Source organism: Pan paniscus, chromosome X (assembly GCF_029289425.2).
Source record: "Pan paniscus chromosome X, NHGRI_mPanPan1-v2.0_pri, whole genome shotgun sequence".
NCBI lineage: Eukaryota > Metazoa > Chordata > Mammalia > Primates > Hominidae > Pan > Pan paniscus.
The window spans coordinates 68,788,052-68,815,591 of NC_073272.2; the positions used below are offsets into that span (position 1 = coordinate 68,788,052).

General features: G+C 49.0%; 1 protein-coding gene across 3 annotated transcripts; it reads right to left on the reverse strand.

Moving 5' to 3' along the window:
* Positions 1 to 21,713: 21,713 nt before the first annotated feature.
* Positions 21,714 to 26,423, reverse strand: PJA1 (praja ring finger ubiquitin ligase 1). Of its 3 annotated transcripts, none has more exons than XM_003816894.4 (2): positions 26,219 to 26,423; positions 21,714 to 23,987 (listed from the first exon to the last, which is right to left on the reverse strand). In XM_003816894.4, exon 2 carries the CDS (start codon positions 23,918 to 23,920, stop codon positions 22,154 to 22,156), a length of 1,767 nt encoding a protein of 588 aa, XP_003816942.3. In that variant the 5' UTR covers positions 23,921 to 23,987; positions 26,219 to 26,423; the 3' UTR covers positions 21,714 to 22,153. The 3 variants fall into 3 exon arrangements, with proteins under 3 accessions (XP_003816942.3, XP_008968251.3, XP_003816943.3); XM_008970003.3 differs by having other exon boundaries at positions 21,714 to 23,981; positions 26,219 to 26,418; XM_003816895.4 differs by having other exon boundaries at positions 21,714 to 24,313; positions 26,219 to 26,408.
* Between the last annotated feature and the right edge of the window lie 1,117 nt (positions 26,424 to 27,540).

Sequence of the window (27,540 nt, forward strand, 5' to 3'; positions counted from 1 at the left end):
GTTACAGGCACCTGCCACCACGCCCGGCTAATTTTTGTATTTTTAGTAGAGACAGGGTTTCACCATGTTGGCCAGGCTGGTCTCGAACTCTTGACCTCAGGTGATCTGCCCACCTCGGCCTCCCGAAGTGCTGTGATTACAGGCGTAAGCCACCGCGCCCGGCCCTAAAGGAAGCATTTCTGAGCCTTCCTTAGTCCATAGAACATCAAGGAACTACAGCATGCTACAGCTCCAATAAGCCCTTAGACATCTCCAATTCAACCCTCTCAGGTTACAGATGAAGAAACTGAGTCCCAGAGAGGGGGCAGGGAGTGAGAAACCTGGCATAAGACTGAAGACCAGAAACCTCTTCTGCCTGCACAGCCAATATTTTCCCACTGTCCCCTGTACCCTGCTGCCTCCTGCATACACGTACAGGCTCACCCGTGTGTGTGCTAATGCAGGTTGACGGCTGCTGGGAGGGTCACACATGGAGCCACACACCAGCCCATTCACTCTGACACATACCCCAGCTGGCTGTCCCCAGATACACATTCCACCATCCCCATTCGCCCACTCGCCTGCAACTGCCCATCCCATCCCCTCCTCACCATCCCCTCACACAGGCGCACCCACACTGATTCACAGGCCCCTCCCCGCTGGCTGCCCTGGGTCTCCCTTTGTTGATATGACTACCCACAGCTGCACAGAGAAGGTGCTGGGGCAGAGGAGACAGGGAGGGGTGTGTGGGGCGGGGGTTGGGGGAGTTGTATGAATGTAGACTGGATCCAGAAGGCTCCGGCTGGGAGACGTGGGGCTCAGCCACACCTTGGATAGAGCAAAGCAAGGGGAAGACTCTCTAGTGTTTGGAGAGGGAACAGGAGACAAGGGCTAAATAGCCCACGCAAGGTAAGCTCAGGAGTGGAGGGGCTGGAGCCCCATTCTGACAAAGCTGGGATGAGGTCCTGGAAGAGTAGCCTGGCAGCCATCCAGAAAATGTCAGTTCGGGGGCCATTGGACATTAGTCTAGACTGGAGGTAGGCAAGGGATGGAAGCGGGGGGCAGCCTCTCTAGAGCTTGGGGAAGAAATTGCTGAGCTGGAGAGAGGCCAGGCAGAGGTCCCCAAGCAAAGAGCTATGAGTTTGATAAGTCTCTTGGGCTTTATGAGATTGGACATTGCCTGACACCCTGTGGGTGGCAATCTATGATTATTAGATAAATGAATGAATGAGCTCTGTCACGCTTTGCCATTGTCATCACAATGGCCTGGGCCTGAGCCCACCACACAGCCCTGGCTGACTTGGTGTGGCTGGCTGTGTGGGGAAGGTTTCAAAGGACAGTGCCTTGAGAAAAGGAACTGAGCCCTTGGGCACCGCTAGTGGGATCGGGAGGCCTGGCACAATGGGGCACAGCAGGTGGGGCCCTGGGTCATCATCAGCCAGAGCTAGCAGGGCCCCTCCTAGTCTTTTTTTTTTTTTTTTTTGAGATGGAATCTCGCTCTGTTGCCCAGGCTGGAGTGCAGTGGTGCGATCTCGGCTCACTGCAACCTCTGCCTCACGGGTTCAAGCCATTCTCCTGTCTCAGCCTCCCAAGTAGCTGGGACTAGAGACGCATGCCACCACACCCGGCTAATTTTTGTATTTTTAGTAGAGAAGGGGTTTCACCATATTGGTCAGGCTGCTCTCGAACTGCTGACCTCAGGTGATCCACCCGCCTCAGCCTCCCAAACTGCTGAGGTTACAGGTGTGAGCCACCGTGCCCAGCCCCCTCCTAGTCATCTAATCTAACCTCTCCCCCACTCTCTTAGGTGAGGAACCTGAGACTCAGACTGGGAATGAATTTTCCAAGATCCTGCAGCCCACTGGTGACAGGGCTCAGCCTGGGGCATGCCTTGCTCACCCAGTTCAGGCAGCTTACTGCTTCTCCTAGCTCCCGCCTCTGAGCTGCCTCAATCACAGCACTCTCAGCCGCTGAAGTCTGCAGACAGACGCTTGGGAGCCTTGACCCAGTGGCTTCTGGGCCTGGGAGAGATGTGAAGAAACCAGGAAGGTTAGAGAACATATAAAGAAAGAGGAGAGATGAACTTATCTTGGGGGAGCAGAGGAGGAACTACCGGGTCATAAGTAGAGTTGTGCATCTAGGAGACAGATGTCCATTCCAGCCGTTTTCTGCCACTCTGATGCCACTGAGGTTGAGCCAGTTGTTCCTTACTCTCAAAAAGTCCACAGGGCAAGGTTTGTGTTCCCCATACACCACACTGTGTGCGCCCGCATGCACACACACACTGATGCACATGCACAGAGCTCTAGGGGGGATCTATCCTATTATATGACAGAGGCAATGGTTATAAAGACAGTCTCTGTCCCTCCGTCTCACAGTAGGGCCTAGCATTGCAGTTAGAAGGGAAGTACTGGGTGGCTTGGGGGACAAAGGCCCTTGGATTCCATACAGCCCCGATGGATATTTTTCTTGTTAACACACAATGCTGCTTGCATAACTGGAACTGGCTAGACACTGTGAGAAATGTTTAATACTTGGGAAAAAGCAGGAGGAGGAATAAACAGCCACATAGCCATAGGGTCCCAGGGGCTGCTTTCCCAAAGATGGCCTGCTACCCCTACCCTCCCACATTCCCATGAATGGGGTCCTGGAAAGGAGGCTGCAAGGAGGGAGCAAGCGCTCCTCTCATCCACATCGAATGGCCCACTAGGTATGCAGGGCTTGTCTCTTTGCACAGAACCCAAGGTTCTCTGTGGCCTCTCATCTTTTTGCCCAGCTGACCTAGCAGGACCCTCTGGTCCTGGATTCTGGTCAGATCCAATCTCTAGGCTGGGTCCAGGCTGGGTGAGCAGCAGTTGGACAACTGTCAGGGCCCAAGCTGAAGGGATGTCTCCACACGCCTAATAAGGTCTATGTAGAAAAACCAGTTGTTTCTATTCAACCCAAGCTTCAGTCTTGGCCCTAATTCCAGCGATAAAGCAATCTCTGAGACGGTAAGCAGTGGCTTAAGGATGTGGGAGAGATGAGGGGGAGATGATCAAAGAAAACTGATTTTATCAGATGATTTGGGAAAACTTCTTTGGCAAAAATGTGGTCAACTCCTTTGTCCCCTCAGCTGGCCCCCTTAGCGTTGTCAAATGCATAGGCCTTATCTTTAAATACAGGGCTAGGATGAAAGGACAAGGGAAAATGGGCCCAGATGCCTCAACCCAAGTCTGAAAGGAGATGCGTATGGGTACGTGTACAAGGCCAATCAGCAAAGATGGCATGATGCCCGTCCTCAGCCACCAGGGCCAACCCATATGAAAACCACCTTCTTGATGCTTCCCTGGAGCGAACAGGCCCAAGGGTAAATGGTCCTCAGAAACTGACATTCTCTCACTGTAGGCTTAGGGGTGGGGAGGGTGAGAAACATTGTAACCCCTGGCCCCGGCTCCTCAGTTCTTTTGCAGACAGAACTTCCTGTTGCCATACCCTTAATCCTTTTCTGGAGGCAAGACTTCCCAGAACTTCATTTTCTTCATGCCCACCTCTGCCTTTCCCATTACCTTTTGGGAGGTGGACTCCTTGAAAAGACGCCATGCTAGGCCCCAAGTATCCCATTCCAATTCTCATTCTGCCTGCCCCCTGGAAAATGGGTAAGGGGGATCTGGTGACTGGCACCCCTGGGTCCTTAAATGAGAAGCATGTTTGTTTATAGCCAGAAGAAATTCATCCCTACTCCCACCCCCTCCCACGTCTGTGTATATGTCTCAGAAGTTCCTGCCACAGCCTCTGCACCAAGCTGGCTGGGGAGGTGGGGTCCCCTCCTCCCACTTCTCCCAACCTTCCCACCCCTGGATCCCCGAGAGGCGGGGCTGAGGCAGCTGCCACATTCAGCGTGGCAGAGCCGCTAGCTCAGTACAAATCAGAAACACATTGGAGGCATGCAGGCCGGGCGGGGAGCAGACAGGCCGGGGCTGGGGCCCATTAAGGCCGGAGCCCGGCCACGCTGTTTACCGTCTCAGCACAAGGTTTCAGGTTTGCCTCTTGATTGTTTGTTTCAGAGATGAGAAAGGCCAAGAAGGCAGCTGACAAGGACCATGGGGGGCATGGCGGGGAGGGGGTAAGGAGGCCCTGGCTCTCACAGGTTCTCCCCACCCTGCAACTCACCAAGTGTAGGAGAAGCAAGCTGCCTCTTTTCCCTACCCCCACCCCCAAATTTCAACCAGATGTGCAGTCAGATTCTTCCTCTCTTGGTTAGGGGAAACAAAAGAAATTAAAAATGGGACCCTAGAGACACCACTTTCAAAAGAACCCTAATATAAAGAAGGGATGAAAGGGAGACACAGGAAGGACTTCCGGAGGTGCAGGTGAAATGGGAGAGGTGAGGGGGGTAGCTCACCCCTTCCCCGAAAGACAAGTTCCTAAAGATTCCTATCTGGGGTTGGGTGGTTGCAGGGAGGGTGGTGCTGCCTGGAAGGATGATTGCTCTGGGAGGTCCCACTGAGTCTCAGATGTAAAGGATTCAAAGATGTCCGCAGACATGAATAGAGTCTATACATCTTGATTCAGTGAGTCCTGACTTAATCAGGGCTGGCAGTAGAGATCCTGGAGCCCAGCCCTTCGCCGAGAGACAGAGACTCTGAGGCCCAGGGAGGGGAAGGCATTGCTCAGGATAGCACAGCAGATCAGGTTCTGGACAAAGCCTGCATCAGAGGCCTGCTGGCTCCCGGTCCAGTGCTCTTTTCATTTTGTGCTGCTCCCCTTGCTCAAGTGTTGTGATTTTGTAGGAAAGCAGATTCCGGGCTTCTCTCACCCAGTCTCACCCCAGCTCTAAACTAGGGTCTGGGTGTTCTCTTTCAGGGGATCTCTGCAAAGTCTGAAAGTTCTCTCTGGATTTGCTCTGCAACCGCAGCTGCCTGTGAGGGAGTTTCTACTAGTGCTTGCCTCTTCACCCAGACCAGTCTCAAATACCCACAGTTGATTGTGAACAGCGTTGCCAAATGGTGAGCACCTGAGTTTAGGTGACTGGGCCCATGACCTTGTTTCTGGAAGCAGAGCTTCCAGCCTGCCACTGGCTAGTCCAACCCAGGCTACCAAGAGTTTCATGCCCAGCACTGTTCAGTCCCTACTCGGCTCCTCCCTCATCTCAGATCTGTCTGCCTCCTTGCCAAGTCTGTTGTAAACCTGGTCTCCTTCCATGCCCACCAGAGGCCAGGCTGAGGGAGTAGAGACCCTCTGGTCTAATCTGTAGCTGTCTCTGGATGCTCTCTGGACTCCTGGAGGGACCTGGAAAGAGATGGTCCCCACAACATATACATACTTGCACACATACACTGTTTCCAGAAGCATCTGGTGACAGCTGTCCTTCCACTTGTGCCTAGGGGGCTGGCTAAGCCTCACCCTACTGTTAAGACTACCAGCCTTGCAGTAACCCGTGGCCCATTGTCTACACAAAGCCCTTGCCCCAAGGGGCTTTGAAAACACCTGTGCTGGTGTCCATGCCAACAGTGCTAAGGATCAATGCTAAAGAACAGGTTTGGGGAGATGGTGACCAAGGAGATTAGATTCTCTTTCAGTGACCCCTCCTCTCTCTCTCTCTCTTACACACACACACACACACGCACGCACATGCACAAACATCCTCCTCATTCCTCTCTCTCTCTTTCCCCCCTCACTCCCCATTTCTCTTTTTTCTTGCAATAAATTCTAAACAGATGGGCAAGTCTTCTACCCCCACTTCTGAAGCTGAGAGGGAATATCAGCCATGGGGGAATCAGAAATCACTCCCTTCCTCGGACTGGATCATCCCAGCCTCTCTGGGCCTCCCTTTCCAGTGTCTCATGCCTCACTGGATTAGGCCAGATATTACAAAGTATTTCCTTAGTCCTTTTTGTTCTGTGTCTACTATTGACACTTGCGCTTTCCTCGCTGCAGGGCCTTAAACATAGTGGGGGGTGAGGAGGAGGGAGGGGGGAGGACACACTTTCTAGGATTCAGCTATCTGAAGGGCCAGACCCAGGCTGCAACCCTATTATCACGGGGGAAGAAAAGCTAAACTCCTGGGCATGACTGAGAATATCAATGGAGTGTCGTGTCTGCCTATACAAGCTCTCTAAGCCTAGAGACAAGCACAAACAGAAACAGCAGCATTTGGAGCAGTCAAGTGCTGCTTCTTGCTTTGCAGCAAGAGCTGGGTCTTGTTATTTGAGCTATAGACAGAGGGATTTCTATGTCTCCATGTGATTTTCCCTCTCAGCGCCAAGGCCCAGAATCCCTATGCATAGGCAGGGCTGGGACAAAGCCTCTCACATCTCAAAGATGTTCCCAGAATGAGCAGCGGAGACAAAGTTGGGCTGAGCTACCTGGTTTCTTCGGCCTGCAGCCCCTTATGGCTACAGCTGTGGCCACAGAGCCAGCACCCTGGCCCCTGGGGTTGACCTTTAAACTCAGCTGAAGCTTCACCTGGACTCTTAGACCCCTGGCTTGGGTGTCATCATCACCTGCAACTGGTTTCACAGCAACTTGTGCCTCTGCCTTGCACCCCAGATCCAGCAGCTAACCCCCAAGCTTATCTGTCTGGGCCCATCATAGGACTATGGAAGGTTGCCATAAGAGGGGCACAATCGCTACTTGCTTCTCTGACAAGTAATAATAGCAATGATAACTAACACCTTTCGAATGCTTGCTATGAGCCAGGCACTGTTCCAAGAGCTTTATATGTATGCTATGACATAGAAACTCAGCATTACTCTCATTTGACGCGAGAGACCTGAGGCACAGAGAGGTTGAGTAACATGTCTAAGGTCACACAGCTAGCATGTATAAGAAGTGGGATTCAGCCGAGTATAAAGATCATGCCCTCAAGCACACAATCACTGCCTTCCAGGGCTGCTGCCCTGTCTTCTCAGTCTTCCCAGGATTGCAGTCAGGCCTCCAAACCCCATGCCTTGTGGCTATTCTTCAATTGGCTGCCTATCAGAGTCTTACCAGATGCCACCCACCTGCCTGATACCTCCCCAACCCTCCGACCCTAGGCTCGCTCGCCTTCCTGCCTGCCAGGCTGGGCCTTGTCTTCTTGCCATCTGATGGGACCTTCCCCCATTACCTGCCCTGCTCTATCTAGGGCATTTCTTCAGAACTGACAGCATTGTTACCTCTGCTGGAGATTTAGCATGGTGCAGTCCAATAGAAATATAATGCGAACCACATATGGAATTTTCTAGTAGCTCAGTTAAAAAGTTTTTTCTAAAAAACAGGTGAAATTAATTTTAGTAATATATTTTATTTCACTCAATATATCCAAACTATTATTTCAACTTGTAATCAATATAAAAATCATTAATGAGATGTTTTACTTGTGATCTTCCACAGTAAATCTTCAAAGTCCAGAGTGTATTTCTGCTTCCAACACATGTCAATTCCAACTAGGCACAGGTCAAGTGCTGACTAGCCACAGGTGACGAGTGGCTACTGTATTGAACAGCACAGATCTAGAAACAGAGTGTGGACCTGGAGGGACCCAGAGTATAGAAGATAACGAAAATAATGCAGAGGCAGGGTCGGTACACTGTGCAAGGGAAGCAGGAAGCGGGAGGGATATTGACTTGGGAGCTAAGAGTCCTGGGTTCTACTCTTGGTGCTGATGCTACATGACCAGGGAGCTTGAATAAATACTTCACCTTCTCTAGATATTACAACTATATTACAATGAGAAGATTGGCCTGAAGACTCTTCCAGCTTGAACATTCAACCACCACCGCCTCCTATCTCCCCACACACCGAGGATATCTAGTTATTAGTAAAAATAGAAAGTCCAGTAAGTGATGCAGTTCTCAGGAAGCAAGATGAGCACTGGTAGAGCCCCATTTCTCCAGACCATAAAACTGTGGCCTCTTCTGGAAATATCCCTGGTTTTGTGGAACTTGGCCCTTCACTCCTCACAACCAAAGGACACTGAAACTCGGCCTTGGACTGTCACAGATAGACACTTAAATCAATGCAGATTCAGGTCACCTTTCCAACAACAGGAGCAGTTTAAGCACAAGTCAGCCCAGGGGTATATCAGGCAGTCAGTTCTCACCTTTTTGAGAACCCTCCTGGCTCAGTGTTTCTCAGTCTTCATTCATGGGCATCCACCTCCACGTTCTATGTACCCCATATCAACCAAAAAGGTTTTGATACAAGCTTGACTTTCTGGAGGTCAGATCACGGGGAAGAAAATAGGTATCTTGAATCTGCTTCTACAAACTAAACATGCCTTAGGGAATTCTGTAATCTACCACCACCACATCCCTACCTCCTGACCAAGCTCACAGTCATTGGCCTAAATGAAAACACTTTTTCCATTAGAGAAGTGTTTTTAGTAGGGTTCTAATCCTGAGATTTCGGAAGACAAGGGAATTTTCCAGTGATTTGGGCTAGTTATAATCCACTTGGAGCCATGTTGGCCTATTAGAATTATTATTCTAAAGAAAATATAGCCTGCTTAAAGTTATTACTGGAGTAGCCTTATCACCAAGGTCAAATGTAGAATTAAAATAAGTATTCTACTTCCAGTTCATAAAAAGAAATAATTTTTCTTTTTGTTTTATTATTATTATTTTGAGACAGAGTCTCACTCTGTCACCCAGGCTAGAGTGCAGTGGCGTGACCACAGCACACTGCAACCTGGACCTCTCGGGCTCAAGGGGTCCTCCTGCCTCAGCCTTCTGAGTAGCTGGGACTACAGGTATGTGCCACCACACCTGGCTAATTTTTTAAAAATTTTTTTGTAAATACAGGGTGTCGCCATGCTTCCCAGGCTGGGCTCAAACTCCTGGCCACAAGCAATCCTCCTTCCTCGACCTCCCAAAGTGCTGGGATTACAGGTGTGAGTCACCACACCCTGCTAGAAGTCATTTTTCTCTGGTGACTTAAGACTTTGTTTATGAAGGTGGGATGGGCCAGTGTATGTATTGATAGGGGAAAATCTTTGCAAATGTGGACAAGGACACAGAAAAAAAAATGGACATTTTGCTTGGACATTGCCCCTGAGACAATTATTTCAAGACTTGGTTACAGCTTTTGGCTATGGGACCTTGGGCAAGTTTCTTCCCTTCTCTGAGACTTGGCGCCCCCATCTATAAGGTGGGATCAACAAAGCCAGCCCACCTGAGTCCCAGAGTTGTTATGAGAGAGGGGCCTATAAGATAACTAACATGCAAACAGAATTTGTAGACTTCAAAGTGTTGAGCATGTTGAGCACATGTGAAGGGTTATCTCCCCACCCAGAGGAAAACAGGGGTACAAACGTGGAGACTATCATGTCTTTCGGCTATCTTCTGCATGTTCAGTGTCAGTGGAGAGGCTCAGAAAATGTTTTGTCTACTATGGTTCAAGGGTAGATTGGGCACTGGGAAGCAACCAGTGCCCAGGAGGGGTGGAAGGAATCCCTGAGTCAGAGGTGAGAATGGAAGAGGCAAAGGATGTAAAGATCTTGAGTAGGATCTTGAGCAAAGTTAATAATAATAATTTTTAAAGCTTATAGTTTATAGCATTCTATTTTTTGAGAAAACACTTGTGCAAATACTAATCTTCATAACAACTCTGAGAAGTGAGAACTATAATTATCTCAATTTTACTGCTGAGGCCCAGAGAGTGAAAGTCATTTATCCAAAGACACACAAGGCTAGTAAATGACAAAGCCAGGATTTGAATCCTAGGCTGTGTGATGATAAAGTTATCCTCTGTTCACACTATGCTGCCCCTGACCCCAAGAGAACTGTGGACAAGCACACAATAATACTAACAGGCTCATGGCACTGTCCAGGCACTGTTCTATGTCCCTTATGCATATTATCTCATTTAATGCTCATTACACCCCTATCAGGTAGGTATCATGATTATCCTCCTCACTACATAGGGAACACTGAGGCACAGAGACATTAAGTCACTTATCTAAGGCTACCTAGCTGCCAAGTGGCAGAGCTGAGATATGAAGCTGGCCATCTGGCTCCGGTGTCCTTAACCACTTCCCCATGCAGCGTTTTAGGCCAAGCTGTCTTGCCCAGGCTGTGGCCTGAAGGAGGCACCACCTATGAGCCTCTCGGTTAGTGGCAGCAGGGAAACAACCCAGGCCCTCCTCTGCAGGCTGGATCCAGCATGCCCTCCCCAGGAGTAGCGAGCCACCATGCCCACCTTTTTTTTTTTTTTTTTCTCGAGACAGAGTCTCACTCTGTCACCCAGGCTGGAGTGCAGTGGTAAGGTCTCGTCACACTGCAACCTCTGCCTCCCAGGTTCAAGCGATTCTCCCGCCTCAGCCTCCCAAGTAGCTGGGACTGCAGGCGCCAGCCACCATGCCTGGCTAATTTTTTGTATTTTTTTAGTAGAGACAGGCTTCGCCATGTTGGCCAGGCTGGTCTCAAACTCCTGACCTCAGGTGATCTACCCACCTCGGCCTCCCACAGAGCTGGGATTACAGGCGTGAGCCACCATGCCCGGCCATGCCCACCTTTTAAGAGAGCTCAGTCAAGCAGAAGCAAGCTCAGCCTGACAAGAGAGGCAAGATGGTGTAGTGGAAAGAATGTGTCCTCTAGCATCAGACAAACCTAAGTTGACATTTTGGGTTTGGAAATTACTTCGTGGCCTTGGGCAACTCACTGAACTTCTGTGGATGTCAGTGTCCCACATCACTAAGGGCTGTTGTGAGAAGTAAATGAAATGGCTATATAGAAAAGTGAATTATATACTCTAAAGTGCTCTTGAAGGTTAGTTATAGTTGTTAGTTGTTCTATAGGGCTAAGTTCCTTGGCCCAGGCTGGGCCACAGCGGCGACACGGAGAAGGGGGCTTTAGAAATGCTAATACCATGCGTGAGTGACAGTGCGAGGACAATGGAGGAGGGCGCTGTGAATGGGGCCGCCGAGGTCTGGGAGCCGGGCTCCCCACGTGGGAGCCGGGTGGGGGAGGGGCGGGAGGGGAGAAGCGGGTCCCAGCCTAGGGACTCCGAGCATGGGCTAATTGGAAGGGGCTGCAGCTCCCGGGGCAGGAAGGGGGAGGGGATTACCTGCTGGTCGGCCGCGGAGGGGCGGGGCTCCGAGGAGGTGGCGGGCCCTGCCGGCACGGGGAGGGGGCGCCGGAAGAGCCTTGGACCCGCTGACCTGGAGACCCGGAGAAAAACGGTGGGGAAGCCGGGGGAAAAAGGCCCTGGGCCTAGGCCTGCTGGGGTGAAAACTGAGCAAGGGGTTTGGGGATGGGCAACTCTAGGTCCAAACCTCTTCTGGAGGTAGGAAAGACGTGACAGCTGGTTTCCAAACTCAGCTCGGGTCCTGACCACCTTGGGTTGACTTGGGAATCAGCCTCCCCAGAGAGAGAGAGCCAGCGAGAGGTGTGCGGGTGGGTGTGATGGGCTGGAGGGTAGGGGGAGGCAAAAGGTGGATTCTTACCTTCTTTTCTTCTCCCCCCGCTCCTCACCCCATCTCTTCCCTCTCTTCCTCTTCCCTCACCCCTCTCCTTTTGCCCTTCCCTCCCCTCCCCCTCCACCATGAAGGCTGTTTTTGTTCCTCCTCCTGGCCTAGCCCCTGAGGTGTGCAAACAGGAAGGACCTCTCCCTGGGCAGTGAGTAAGGAGGGAAAAATGAGGTGTTGAAAAGATGACAAGTCGCCCTGTCAGAGCTCACCTTGGCAGGGAGCAGGCGGCAGGGGCCTGTGGGTGGTTGGGGGAGGTCGGCCCTGGAAGCCAGCCTACATGTACCCAGAGCCAGGCAAGCTGATACGCAACAAGCAGGCACTGTGTATGCGTTTGTTTGGTTTAGAAAAGTCTAGCCCCCTCCCATTCCCACCATCAAAGATTCCTTCCTTTCCTTCCCAGTAGGAAGAGTAAAAGCCGCTGGGCCAGTGGTTTAGTGTATGATTGAAGGGGGAGGGGCAGTGGGAGAGGGCTGGGCAGGAGGCCCAAATCCGTCTTCTAAACTCCAAGACTTGGATCCCAAAGCCTCCTGGACATCCCTTGCATGTTTCAAAGGCACCTCGCACTTGACACATCCTAACCTGAATTCATCAATGCCACTTTCCACACCCGTGCATTCAGTCTCTCCTATATGGCTCCTATCTCAGTAAATGACCTCATCTTTCAGCCACCCAAGCCAAAATCTTGGGAGTCATCCAAGACTTCCTCATATCACCATTTGGATTGGTCTCCCAATCTGTTCAGTTCCCTCTTATCTCTCAAATCTGTCTCATCTCTCTTCCCTGTGGCCACGACCCTATGTCAGCTTCCTTCATTCATTTACTCATTCGGCAACTTTTTATTAAGCCCTTACCATGTGCCAGGCACTGTGCTAGCCACTGAAGATTTGGCTGTGAGTAAATCCAATCTGGTTCACAGTCCCATGGAGTTTTCTGTCAGGCACAGCTGGGCTCGCTGCAGTGGGATGGGGCCAACAAGACGAGCCAGAACACGATGGTTAAAAGCAGGTATTCAGGCGAGGCGTGGTGGCTCACGCCTGTAATCCCAGCACTTTGGGAGGCCAAGGCAGGCAGATCACCTGAGGTCAGGAGTTCGAGACCAGCCTGGCCAACATGGTGAAACCCCATCTCTACTAAAAATACAAGTGGCTCTACCACTTATAACTGTGTGGCCTTGGGCAAGTCACTTAATCTCCCTGTGCTTGTTTTCTTGTGTGGAAGATGCGGGTGATGATAGCACCTACCTCATAGGGCTAATCTCAGGGTTGACTACATTGATATTTTAAAGTGCCAGCTAGCACAGTGTTCTATTCACATTGTTAATTTTATTATTTAAAATATTCAGTGAGGCAAGGCCTGACCATAAACCAGGTTCCAGGAGTCCAGGGGGAGTCCAGGCTAGGCTGGGAAGCAGTGGGTCAGATTGCAAGAATATGACAGCAGGAGCTTGCCATGGTCCTGTCAAGAAGTCAGCACAAGCAAATCCAACCGAGTCCTCATTAGCTGGCAGAGGCCTGTCATAGGACCTCCAGGTGCAGCATCCAGAAATCCAAAGGATAGGAAGCAAAGGGTAGCATAACAGTTACTGCCAAGAAGGCTGGAGTAGCAGCTCCAGCTCTGCTGCTTCCTAGCTATGTGACCCTGAACAGGTCATTCCCCCTTCTGAGCCTCAGTTTCCTAAGGATGGCAGTTGGCAAGTGCTGAGAGCTTAATATGTGCCAGGCACTGTCCTATGCACCTGCTCCCTGCAAAGGGAGCTACTATTATTTAACTCCCATTTTACAGATGAGAAAACTGAGGCACAGAGCACTTCAGGCTCTTGCCCAAGGTCACAGAGCAAGTGAAGTGCAAAACTAAGACCTGAAGGCAGGTATCTTTGAGACTAGTGATCAGAGCACCTTCCTTATACAGCTGCTGTGAAAATTCACTGAGATGATACTTAGGGAAGTGTTTAAACAGGCTGGCAGGCTGCCCAGGAAGGACTGTCATCAGACTGTGGGCTCTTGTCACTGGGCTGAGGCTACAAAGGCAAAAGGAAGCCTGAGCCTCAGGCATCAAACAGGCCCTGAGGCAGCATCAGCAACTCCAGGAACAGGCCAGAATTCCGCTGGTCAGAAGCAGGGGTCAAGGTTAAGCCTGGGCTAGTGGCCAAGGGAACTAACCCATGAGACTGAGGGCAGAGACCATTTAAGTCACTTTTGGATTCCCCAGTGCTCCACAAAAGGAAGTACTTAATAAATATAGGAAGGAAATGGCACTTTTAGAGTGCCTCCTGTGTACGGCCACTGCACTAGTCCCTCATGCCCTCTTTGAAGCAGTCCTGTGAGGTTATTATCCCCCTTCAACTGATAAGGAAACTGAGGCTCAGAGAGGTGAAGTTTCTCACTAAGGGCCCAGAGCTGATGAGTAGTCAAGTGACTCTTCCAACCTAGAGAAGAGAGAGGGAAAAAAAAAAAAAAAAAAGGACAAAGAACCCCTCCCATTCATGGCAGCGGAGGAAGGTGCATTTTAACACCCCAATTGACAATTCTCTGGTGATCATGGGCCTTACCACCTCTGCCTCACACTACCCATCTATGGCCAATGGACAAGCTCTACCTCTGCAGAGCCAGCACAGGACGAGATTTGCACTTATATGTCCTAAGCCTTCACTGACAACCCTTGGGGACAGGGCCATAGAAGCCCCCACCCTCGCTGGCCTCAAAACTTGGTGCTGTGGGACATTTTCACATGAGAACAAAGAGACCAGCAGGAATTTCCGACTCCCACAGCCCTAGATAAGATCCCAGGTCAGCTACCCTCTTAGCTGAGGGGACTCTGGGCAAGCTTTGGGCCTTTCTTTTCCCAGTGCCCAGCCTGGGAGGGAGGAGTCAATGTGGCAGCCATGTCTAATCAGGCGGGGCCCCATGACACAGAAGCACCTTCATCTAGGCCAGCGGAGGGGTCAGACTGGGGTTCTGGGAGGGGCCAGAGGAGACACAGAGCCCATCCAGCCCAGACCAGCCCACATTCCTCAGCAGGCCTGGATGGGGTGGGCACGCGCAACAGGAAGCCAAGCCCTTCACCAAGAGGCTAAGCTGCCATCTGTGCATGCAGACAGCAGTGAGCAAAGGGCCTGGGCCAGCGGAGTCAATTGCACAGAAAAAAAATAGCAAACATTTTGCTTCCTCCCCCTACCCCAGCCCCCACCCCACCATGGTGCAACACTCAGCTTCCAAAGGGAATGTTGGACTCCTGCTAACTATTTTTCTCCAGACTGGGGCCAGGCATCCAGAGTCAGCCTTGCTAAGTTGCTGAAGAGAGAATGATGGGGTGGAGGGATTCTTTCTACCCAGGGAGTAGTTTGTTTGTTTGTTTGTTTGTTTTCCTTCTGAACCTTGAGCTCCCACTGCTCCAGCCCAGAAAAAAAAGAGCTAGGAAAAACAACAACAGTCCCATTAAGATGGTATAGTATATTTTGTCTATCTATCATTTCATTTGCTCATTCCCACCACTCTATGGGATAGGGATTTTTTTTTGGGTCCCATTTTATAAATAAGCAAACCAAAGCTGAGAGAGGGCATATGCTTGATCAAGACTCACAGTTAATTAGCACTAAAACTGCTTCAGACCCAGGTCTGACTCCAAATGCTGTGGTCGTTCCACTAGGTGACATTGCCTGGGTGCAAAGCCTCTTTGTAACTCCAACATAGGACCAGGGTGGCCAACGAGGGCCCGCTTGGCTTCCCTCAGGAAGATCCCGGCCTGAGAGGTTTCAGTCAGTGTTCGAGCAACATTTGAATTGTCTTTTAATTATTTCCCCCCAATCATCTGCTTGTTGAAGAGAATTTAAGAAATGCCCTCAAAAAGGAAAGACACTTAAAATTACCTATATCCCACCACTGAGAGAGAACCACTGTTAGCTAACTTCATGGTAGGTTTCCTGATAATCTTTTTATTATGCACATATACAATGTGAAGATCTCTTTTACATACCTGAGATCATGGTGGACCTGCTTTGAGTGCTGGGCCACCTTCCAGCCCCCACATCATATCTTCATGAGGCCAGCTCAACTGCAGTTCTTCTCTCTTGGAGACCTGCTGGAGCCAAAATTTCTGGTTCCCCACCGGGGGCCTGGCCTTGTAGCTGAAAGTCTCGACTGGCGTTTTCCCATTTATATCCTGACAATAGACTCCCCAGTTCATTACTACATTACTAGATGTCACGTGGGAGGGTCTTTCTTTAACTCAGGGTCTCACATGCACAACACACACACACACACACACACACACACACACACACACACACACACACACACGGTACTGTTTCATACCTCCAGGCCTTCGTTCATTCAGGCCCCTTTGCCTGAGATTTCTGCCCTTTTTTCTCCCTCCCTCCCTCTTTCTCTGTCTCTGTCATGTATGCACATGGTAAAAAAAAAAAAAAAAAAAGAAAGAAAAGAAAGAAAGAAAACAAACAAAAATAAAAACAATCAAATTAACATAACAAAAACTCCAAAAGAGAAAAAGAGCATACACTGAGAAGTGAGGCTCCTCTTGTCCCTCACCTTGGCCCCTGTTTCTTATATATCATCTTTCCTGAGATATTCTGTATATTGGTTAGTACAAATGAAAATGTATCTTTTGTGAACCGTGAATGATAATAACTGCCCACTGTTGGACACCTTGCTTTTGTAACTTCTTGATTTTTTGATACTGTTGCACGGCAGTAACTGTGGATGTGCCTCATGCTGGGTACAGGCTGTCTAGCGAAGTATCTGATGGCTGTGCCATAATTTATTAAACCGGGCCCCTAGTAATGGACATTTAAATGCCTTTCTGTCTCTTGCTACTACAAACAATGCAACAATAAAGATACTTGTAAAAACAACCTTGTGCTTTTGCACATGTAGCATAAATTCCTACTACTGGAATTGCTGGGTCAGAAAGTATGTGGATTTTAAATGTTAATACATTTTACTAAAGGGCCCTTCAAACAAATGGTAACAATTGACACCCCCACCGTTAAAGACAACCCCACAAAGACAACGTAGAAAGGGCCCATCCTACACTCCCTTTCCTTACCTGTTTGGTGCTTCTGAGGCCCAGCCCCCTCCCAGCTGGGCCAGCCAGGCTCTTTGCTCTCAGGTCACCCTATGCCTGCCTCCACATTGCCTTTCACAAAGAATATGGCAAACCTATGTTTGTCTGTCTCCCACACTAGACTGTGAGCTTTTTGAGGGAAGGACTAAGCCCTACTCATCTCTTGCAGGCCCCAACTGAACACACCACAGGCAGAAGCTCAATCAATATTTGTTGAACTAAACTAGCCAGCTCTGAACCTCCATCTTTGAGTGCAAGAGTGGGCAGAAATGTGTTTGCTGAATGCAATGTGAGCATGATCCTGACTGAGCAGAGCCTTGGGCTTAGTTCCCTGGGTCCCTGCAGATCTGTCTCCATGTGTTTGGTGGCCCAGTCCCTGATTCCCTTCAGGCTGGCCCCCAGGCCCTGCTTTAGTCACACACCTCTGACTATGAGTAGACACTGTCTCCTAGTCCTCAGTTCCCATGGAAGAATTCTTCTATGTATGTGTCTTGTTTCTCCTCTTTCTCCTACTGAAGTGCCTGACTTCTATTGTCTGTGTGCCCCTGAGCTGCTCTTGCCCTGGTCCCACAGTGCTCTGCTTGGAGGCAAGTGGCACAGAGTGCTTACGACCAGAGTGCCTGAATGGGGTCTAGCTGCAGCCAGTTGGGGCTTCTACACTGACATCCAGATCCCCGCGTGCTCCCCACCACAGTGGGACTAGGATGGATGGGGAGAAAACATCTCTGTTGCCCTCCCCCACCGAGCAAACACGCTCTTGCTCTGTCTTCAAAATGCCATCACCTTTCTGAACGTTGGTCTCCTTACCACTCACCTGGGGTTGATGGCAGGGTCCAGTGAAATCAGTGAATGCAAAGGGGTCTGGGGAAATCTTATCCAAATGTGAGAGACTGTGAAGTCTCACTAATGTTTTACCACCCTTCTTAGGATAGTGAAGTACACAGGGAGGAAACAGGAGGAAGGGGGACCTCCAGGGATCAGCAAAACCCACAGCAATGGGCCTAGCTACTAAGCTCCAGGCTGCAGAGGCAAATGCCAAGGCAGGCTGAAAGGGTTGCCCAGGGGTCCCAGAACCTGGCTTGCTCCACGCCAGACCTTGAGCAAGGCTGGGACCATGTCGGCAAACACCCTATCAGCTTCATGTTTTTCAGAGGTTCAATCCGGGCCAAAGAGGGGTGTGCTGAGACTTGTTGCCATGTATTTCTCCATCTTCAGATAAACGCCACCTTCTCTCCACAGGCCTTGGGCATGAGAACAGCCTCTGACACACTGGGGATTCCACAGGACAAACAGAAAATGGGATAGAGGTTGAGGGTTGAGAGGGTGGCAGGAGGGGAAGGGGGCGCCAGGGCCTTCAGAGGCTGGGGGTGGGAGTGGGGCTAAGCTTGGTCCAAGCCCCCATGACTCCTACTGGGTTCTCTGAACACAGCCCCTGCCTGAGCCTACCTTGGGAGAGGAATCTATTCACCTTGTCACCAAGTGTTGCTGAACACTTTTGTGCCAAGCAGTGCATGCCAGGACTGTAGAAATGGCTCACAAATAGCTTTTGATCTCAAGAACTTAGAGATGGGAGACACAGAGAGGAAAGGAGCTAGGGGATATTGAATTTTTCTTTTCAGGAGCTGGCAAATTAGGGTTTTTGTTGTTGTTGTTGTTGTTGTTTTCGTTTTGTTTTTGAGATGGAGTCTTGCTCTGTTGCCCAGGCTGGAGTGCAGTGGTGCGATCTCGGCTCACTGCAACCTCCACCTCCCGGGTTCAAGCCATTCTCCTGCCTCAGCCTCCCGAGTAGCTGGGACTACAGGCTCCCCACCACCACGCCCAGCTAATTTTTGTATTTTTAGTAGAGACGGGGTTTCACCACATTGGTCAGGCTAGTCTCAAACCCCTGACCTCGTGATCAGTCCACCTCGGCCTCCCAAAGTGCTGGGATTACAGGCTTAAGCCACCGCGCCCGGCCACAGATGAACTTTTTAAAGGATGAATAAAATTTAAACAGAGCTGGAAAGGACATTTCAGGTCAGAGGTCCTTAGGCACTTCCATGGAAGGGTTTCACTGAAACAAAGGGCTAAGAGAAGGGTAGGGCCTTAGGGCACAGTAAGAGCCTTCTAATGGTTCAGCTGTAGTGCCAGCTGGGGAGACCACCTCAGGAAGTTACAGTACTCTCTTGCAAGATGTAGTGCTTTATGCCTCAAATGATTGACCAAATCTGGGGCTTTTTATTTCACAGCCAGAAAACAAGACCAGAAACCCAGAAGTAAATTGCAGTGGGTGATACCTTCAATGAATATCCAAACAACTTACTCTGATAAATGACTGCTTCATGTCTGGAGGCCCCTGAGGCCTGCTGTTCTAAAACCATGGCCCCGGGTGCCAATGACAGGTCCACTGCATCATAAACAGAAATTGCCTGACCCTTGGCCATGTGGAATATCTCATATGATGAGGAAAACAGTCACAAAAGTGGGCTACGGGGTTGGCAAGTGTGCCACTTGGGGTTCCTAGTTAACAAACAACAGAAACCAATGCTAGTTAATTGAATCAGAAAAGTTTTATTGGAAAGCTATAGAGGAGCTTGGGGAATTGTCAGAGAGGCTGGAGAATCAGAAACTGGCAGGAGCAAGGGAACTGGGCAGCCAAGGACACAGCCACATCCTGCCATAGGAGCTATTGGCCGCCAGCACTGTCAGCACGGGACCCACATCACTGCCGCCCCATACCACCACTGCTGCCGCCCCTGCTGCCACCAACATAATCATCACAGCAGCACGGGGACAAATGATTCAGGACCCCCACTTCTCTGACTTTCTCCCTCCAGCCTTAAAGTACTGGGCACGAGTGTATGATGGGCTTAGTTGACGTCCCAGGTCCAAGTCGCAGCTGCTCAGGGCCCCAGGAGTACAGGTCTTGGGGCCTGTGGGCTTTCCTGGTAGAGCACGCCTCAAGTCCACCAAGACACTGCAGTAGCAGGTTGCTCCAACACACCAGCAGGGGGCTTTGAGCACCGGGTAAGTGTCCCTTTCTGTGCAGAAATTAATTCTGACTAAAAGGCAAATTAGAGTCGCTGCTATGCAATAGCAACAGAAAGGAAGATGATTAGGACCCAATCGTGCTCCTAAAATACCTCCTTAGGTGGTGCCCGTCGGAGCACAGCAAAGGTTAATGGCAAACCTCCAAAACCCCACCCTAAAAGGGCTCTCCAAGGACTCAGACTCCTGAGCCTCCATAACCAGCTGAGGTGCTGGCTGAAGGCCAAGGGGAAACCTAGAATGACTTGTGAGGGATGAAGTCATAAATATCAGCTTGACCAGTTGCAGAAAAAAGAGCTGCAGTTTCAACCCACGTTTCTGTACTTGCAGTGAGAGAAGAAGAATGACATCTTGCTTTTTCTAAATTGGAAAAATTTTTGATTTTGCTTATTTTGTTGTAATAATATTCATGAAAATGCACTGACACTGTAAACAATATGAAGCAAATTCATTATTTCAAGTGAAAAACAAAAGTCTCCTTCCTGACTGCTTTCCCCCAATCCTCCGTCCCTCCCTAGAGGTAACCCCTGCCATCAGTTAGGCATGTCGCCTCCCAGACATTCTTAAGCATTTTCATATAAAGTTTGGTTTTGTAAGGCTTTATTTTACACAAACACTGTACATGTTGCTCTACACTATGCTTTCTTTACTTAACACTGTCTTGGAGATCTTTTCATGTCAGTACATCCAACTTTTAACTGCTGCATAGTTTTAATTCCATACTAGCAAGGAACCCAGGTTGGGCTGAAGGACATGCACCATTTGAATATGTTGATAGATAGCTACTACCCAAACTGTTCTCCAAAAAGACTGCTATAGTTTATATGCACACCAACCCCATGAGTCTTCTCATTTCATCTCTTCCTAGCCCAAACTAGATATTATCACGAAGAAAAGCTATTGGCTTCTGATAGATGTAATATGTTTCATTGGTGTGTTAAATTACATGTCACCGATTATGAGTCAGGTTGAACATGAACAACATCCAGCCTGTTGGAGATGTGCAGAAATAGCACTCAGAAACTGTTAGTAGGAGCATGAACAAGTACAATGACTTTGGAAAGCAATTTGGCAATATCTAGTTGGGGTGAAGATGCTCAAACCCTAGGACCCAGAAATTTCACTTCCATATACTTACCTCTAGAGAACTTCACACATGTGCACAAAAGCACATCTGTTTAGTATGTTCATTGCCGCAAAATGCTGGGAAGAACCTAAGTGTTCACCAGTAGGGAAATGGATAAATAAGGTGTGGTAATTCATACAATTAAATATTTTGTATACAGCAGTTAAACTGCATGAACTAGATCCATATGTATCGAAATGGCTGTCTCCAAAACACTGTTGAATCTAAAATTCAAGTTGCAAAATGATATATACAGTCTATCGGTTATATCCATTTAAAAAACATTAATACTTTTTGATTGTGAATATTTATATACACATATACATACAAACACACACTCATATATAAGTCTAAAGACATAGACAAGAAGTAAACACACCATTTTCTGGGTAGTGCTTACCTCTGTGTAAGAAAGAAGGTAAATATTAGGGGCTGAGGAACTTCACCTGTGCCTAAAAAAAAATTATTTATTGGAGAGAGAGAGAAGAGAGGGGTGGTGAGGGGGGGAGAGAGAGAGAGAGAGAGAGAGAGACAGACAGACAGACAGAGACATCTCTGAAGCAAATACAGCCAAATGTTAAAACCTGTTCACTCTGTGTAGGTGAGTACCTGTATTTTCCTGTAGCACTTGTGTGGCATATTTTTTCAATTCCTATCTGTGTCACTGTGTTAAGCTATAAAATTGGCATATAGCTTTATTTTTTTGGACCCATTCCCTCTAAGAGTTACTATTTTCTCAAAGGTGATTTTAACTCATTCATCCCTACATTCAGTTTGGACTTAATCCTACCATTGTTTTGTTTCTTTACCATGCTTTCTTATTGTTTCTTTCTTTCCTTCTTTCTTTTCTTCCTTCTTCATCTATTTGACCTTTTCCCCTGCAGTAGTTGGACAACCATACACTTTATTCCTACTTTTAAAGTCACTACCCTCATTTTTTTTTTTTTTTGCAATTGTTGAAGTCAGCATTTCCAGTGAAACTAAAGCTTTTGATGCAAATGCAAGGGATCAATTATAAAGTCATTCAGTACCACTGCTTCAGACAAAACCAAAAAATTCCATTATACCATGTAAAACCAAAAGAACAACTTTAATAAGCTTTTACGGCACTGCAATTACAGGAACATCGACCCATAACATGCAACAAAAATGATTTTGCCTTTTGGACATATTTAACAGATAAACTTGACGTTACAAGTAACAGCAACACATTCTACTGAAGAAAACAAATGCGATTTAACTTTCAGGTTAGAAAACGTATCTTCTTACTGCAATCTCAAGTAGCATTTAGAAAGTTTAGTTTTCCCTTTTCTAACCTCTAAAAGATGATATGATTTTTAATGCAATCATACACAACTGTTTTCACATTGGAAATAATCACGAGGAATCAATAGGTTTAGGCTAACTGACTGATTGGTTTTATTTCCATTGTTAATTTCAAGAGGGCTCCTGCAGTATTGTGGATTTCAGATGGGGAAAATAATCAGACCAGGAGTAAACGGCCTTGGTCTTTAGAGTGGGGGAGGGAACATGCAGCGGCACACGGGGCAGGTGCCTGACTTCTGAAGCCAGATGGACACACACGGCTTGTGGAAATAGTGGTGGCACGGCAGCTCAGTTGCCACCTCCCCCTTCACATATTCGCTACAGCAGATGGGGCAGCACATCTCCTGACCAACTGCGCCATGATCTTCAGTGACCAGGATCTCGGGAAGAGCGTCAATGCTCTCCTTGCTTGCTGGTGGATTGGCCACCTCTACATCCACTGCGAGAGACTCCAAGTGCGCAAGGGCAGTTTCCATTGCCTGGGCCAGGCGTTCTTCAAGTGCCATGTAGGTGAGGAACTGAGGATCCACATAGGAAATGGCTTCAGCCACTCCTAACCCATCTGCAAATCCATCAAAGAGGCTCCAATCCACTTCTAGGTCTTCGCTTACACTGGAGTCATCTTCAAGGTTGTTGTTTCCATCCAGCATGAATACCCCAGGTTGCATCAACTCGTGACCAGAATCATTATCCCCCTCACTGCTACTGTCATTCTCATGGTACTGGAGCCAAGGAATTTCTCCTTCTTCCAGGGATGCCTGCTCTTCCTGAAGAGATGGTTCTCGAACTTCTTCAAGGTAATTGCTGCCATTGCCGCCGGCACTGGCCCCGGCGCCAGCCCCGGCACTGGCACTAGCACCGGGGCCAGGGCTGGTGCCAGTGCTGGCATTCACCTTAGCCTGTGGAGGTTCCCGCTCTTCTTTCCCCGGCAGAGTCTCCCAGCTTTCGCCACTGGAGGACAGGGTTTGCTCTCGGCTTCGATATTTCCGACGCAGAGCAGCAATCCACTCTTTGTCACTGTCAGAGTCTTCGTCGCAGTATTTGTAGTAATCATCACTGTGCGTCCAGAAGTCAGGGTCGGCCATGGTGCGTCGTCGTCTCGGCACCTTTTCTGGTTTCACTTGGTCACTCCTCGCTTCCCGTTTGTCTTCAGGGTACTTTGGCTCGGGATAGCCACTTGAACTCTCGCCTCTCCCTCTTCTTGCCAGGCCATCCGAGTGGACTTCATTGTCATTGGCGGTATCCCTCCACCTGGAAGTACTGTGTGGCATATCGTCATCATCATCAGTATCAAAAAAAATTTTTGGTTTCACGCAGTTTGGACTTGCCAGGTTTCTGATTTTGGGCCTGACCACAGGTTCCTCTGCACTCTTTGAGGTGTTTTCCCCACCACCACAAATACTCACAGGAGCCCTGCTGGGACGTGCAGGTAAATTTTGCTCCCTTCTCTCCCTCTCCGAGCTGTCACCTTTTGTAGCCAGCTTGCCTTCAGAAGACGACTGTGAGGCCGCACTACTTTGTGGCAGGAAGTCAGCTCTGCTAGCTGAGCATCTTGCTGCAGGGACTGGGTCTAACTTGTCTCGCTCCTCTCTCACATCACGGCTAAAACTAGAGAAATGTGGAGGTGGCCCAGCCAAAGACCTTGCCCCTTTCTCTGGGTCATACAGCTTATCATCTTTAAACTTGCCAGTTTTCCCTCTCACTGGCGGTCGCTCAACAGGCCCAGCCCCCTCCTCCTCACTATCATCTGCCCCATAAGAGTCAATATGTCCATAGGCCATTCCTCTTCTGCTACCCGAAGCTCTGTACTCTCTTGGCGGATACCTGGAATAGTCCTCATTATCAATATTCAGGTTGGTTCCCGAACTCTCGCTGTCGTCCCAACTACGACGAGTAGTGGAAAATGGCGATCGGCTCCTCTTGGTGGTTTGACTGGGGGCTGATCTGTGCATTGGGACTTCGGAGTTCGTCTTTCTCCGGCTGGCAATCCTTTCCCGCTGGCTCGTGGGTGGCCTGAAACTGACATAAGCATGCCTTCTTCCATACCTCCTACCTGTATTGGACTGATACCCTCCTGTTGGATTGGGCCATACAGGCTTGCTAGATTCCTGACCCATCACTCTGACTTAGGAGGGTTTCCAATACAGCTGGGGCTCGGGTAGGAGGGCTCCTGCTCCCTGCACACGTTTTTGAGATGGGAAAGTAAAATCAGTTTAGAATAAAGGAGCAGGGAGATTTATTTTCACTTCAGCAGGCAGGTAACAGAAAGAATAAGGGGCCTTTAAAATTAGTTTCACTTTCTTCTAAGGCCTGGAGTAGCATTCCAGTGACTGTCAGGTGTAGACCTGGAACACATTTTTAATGTTGGCAAAATGATTACAAGACTGGGTTTGCAGGAAAGCCAGACTTAGAGGAGAATCTGACGGAAGGTTGGGGGGTGACTGGACGCTTGGAAGGTGGGTGAAGTACTGTGGAATTGTGCAACGTGGGGAAAGGAAAGACTGCTGTAGTTTTTTTTATGGGGTGTCTGCATTTTTCTGAGTGCTGCAGACATACAGGAGAAATGCAAATTGGAATAGAGTGGAAAATACAGATCGCCGTGTGTGCACGAGTGCCTATGTGTCTGTCTATCAAGAGGAGAGGGACAGGTGGAAGGGGACCAGCAATCCTGCAACAGAGGGATGTTTACGTTTGTAGGGGGAAAGGGTATGAGTGTTAGAATGAGACCCATTCTGGATGTGGGTAGGAAAATGACAGGCATGGGTCGGGTGGCTTTGGAGGAGAGGGGTGCGTGTATGTATGAGGAAAGGGAAGGTGTTTGTGTGTGTAGCTGTATGTGAGGCAGCTGAAACTACAGAAGGATGCCCATGTTTATGCGTATGTCACAGGCAGAGGAGTGTATGGTTGGCAATGGAGAGGAGTGTCTGAGAGTTTGTGTGTGTGTATGTTAGTCAAAATGGGAGGCAACAATGGAGAAATGTCAGTGTGAGCAAATGCAGCAGGCACAAATGGAAGCGGGGGTGGGGGGTGCGCAGCACTGGAGAGGGATGTGCTTGAGGTGGATGGAACAGAGGCAGGCAATCAAAGAACGATGCCTGCCTGTGTGGATATGGCAAGCAGGGAGGCAGGTTGTGTCCCCGTAGAAGGATTTATGTGAGTGCGAGTGTGTGCACCTCAGGGACCAGCAAAAGAGAGCTGTGTCTGACACACGTGGCAGACAGAGCAATAGAGGAGAGCATTTGAGAAGGGGGTATGAATGAGCACATGTGGCTACATATGTATGTCACTGGCCAGCGATAGAAGGATGTCCTTATGTGTGTATATGACAGGAAGGAAGAAGGAGGGCAGCCGGAGGGGGTGTGTGAATAGGCATGTGTTCGCGAGAGCACGCAGAGGCCGAGCAGGGAGGGGGCCGGTGCTAGAGGTGTGTATGTGGTAGGCGGATAGAGGAGGGGGAAGGCATGGGAGGGTGTGAGGGTGTGAGGGTGTGTGAGAGGGTGTGTGCTGCGTGTGCCTGCGCATGCGCGGGGGAGGGGAAGCACTGGAACCTTGAGGATGGAGGGGCAAGGAGGGGGCTGCAATGGAAGGCTTCTGTGCGGGGGCGCGTGCTCGCGAGACACGGGGGGTGGGGGGTAGGGGGGACGCAATGTCATAAAAAGAGGTGGGAAAAGGCCATCAGCTCAAACGGGAGACCCCAACCGATGTGGCAGGGGAGAGGGAAAATGAAAGAAAAGGGCGTGCGTGGGTCTAGTCTTCCCTGAGAATAATTATTTTTTCCTTACAATTTTTTCCCTGGGAACAGTATTTTTACCTAAAAATCTTAACCATTTACCATTTGGCAAAACAACAGCAAAATATGGGAAGAAAGGCCACGGAGTGCTCCGCAAAGGGGCCGAGGAGGGAAGAAGGAAGGAGAGGGGAGGAGAGGCAGGGAGAAGTGGGAGAGGGCCGCGACCACCACTGCCCTCCCAATAGCGATGAAAGCCACTCGAGTGGGGACCGCGCCACACCAAAGGGGTTCCGGCAGCGGAGGATGTGGCCCCAGAACAGGCCGATGGAGGACATGGGCCTCACTCTGCAGTCAGGTCCCGCGTCCGCCCCACCCCTTCCCGAGGGGCGAACCTGAAAAGCAGTTCCCAGGAATCCCCCAAAATCCTCGCCCCCGTGCCCGGCCACTCGCCCCGCGCCCGGCCACTCGCGCCACCGCCAGCGCCCGGATGAATCGAGGAAACAATCAGCCTTTCACTCACCAAGTCCAGAAAGCCACACGCTTTTCAGAGAAGCAGAGCTCTCGGATCTCCGACCGCCACGACCGCCAGAGCCACTGCTCCCGGTCCCGAGCTCCTCCCCCGCCAGACAGCAGCGGGGCGGGCGGCGACTGCGGTGGCGGAAGTGATTGTGAAGTCAGCTGGAGCCCGCCCCCTTGATGTGGCGGGGGCGGCAGCTGCTCTCCACAAATCAGGGTGGGCCCGAAAGCATTATTTCATCTTAAACGATGAAATCGTCAAGGATACAGAAAAGGACAGCGAAAAATGTCACAAACACCCAGCTTTAACTAATGTTAAACATTTAGCTATATTCCCTTCTGGTTTTTTTAATAAATAAAATAAAATCTGCAAATTCTTTCTGATTAAGTCCAATGTGAGAGTAATTACGTTACTACATCACATCCTATGTTACGTGTTATGGTTGTACCGAAAGTATTAAAACTGTGAAACCATATTTAGGGTTGCAGTAAGCTTAAATTTTTTTTAACCTGATGGTTAAAGCAAATTGAAGCTGTTTATGTTGAATTTGTTGCTGCTAATCACAAAACCAAGCTTCTCTGTCCAAGAGATCATAGGACACAACACAGGTTCATATTCTGTTATTGCATTGCAGTTAAAAATATTGTAGTTATGCCTTTTGGATTTATACCATTTTACTGAATTCTGAAGTCTTTAAATTGCGCTTTATAATGGAACTCTAGTATTTACAGCCAATGTAAACATTTCCCATGTTCATAACAGTAGCAAAATTTTGTTCTTACTGGAAACAAAATGCATAATAGAACAAAAATCTTAGGGGTAGCAACATAATAGAAATAAAATGTATAACTTTCAAACCATTAAAGTAATAATATGTGGAACAAAGAGAAAAACTCATTCTTAACAAAGGTCAAGAAATGTTGCTGGGGGGGGTACAAAAAAAAAGGATGCAGAAAGAAAACAAAAATGCAGGAATCCAAATACATCAGCATGCATTATGGGTTAACATCTCCTAATAAAAACCAAACTCTTATTTTGAGCATTTTGTTTTTAAAAGCCAAGTTATATTCTATTTATGTGAGTTTCACCTAAAGCAGAAATAGGAATAAAAAATATATGAGAGTAAAATACTAGCAGAAAAAAAGGAGAGAGGGAATGAGGGAAGGAAAGAAGCAAAAAAAAAAGGAAGGAAAGGAAGGAGGAAACAAACTCGTAACAATATCAATATCCTAAACATCGAGAACTCAAAGTAAAAAGAACTAAAGAGAACAAAACAGGTTGCTTTATTCACTGAGAAAGATATGACAAGCTGGTGGTGTGTGCCT

Bases quoted from the DNA above. Each gene is read 5' to 3' on its own strand.
- PJA1 (XM_003816895.4), bottom strand. From the start codon at position 24,085: ATGGGTCAGGAATCTAGCAAGCCTGTATGGCCCAATCCAACAGGAGGG.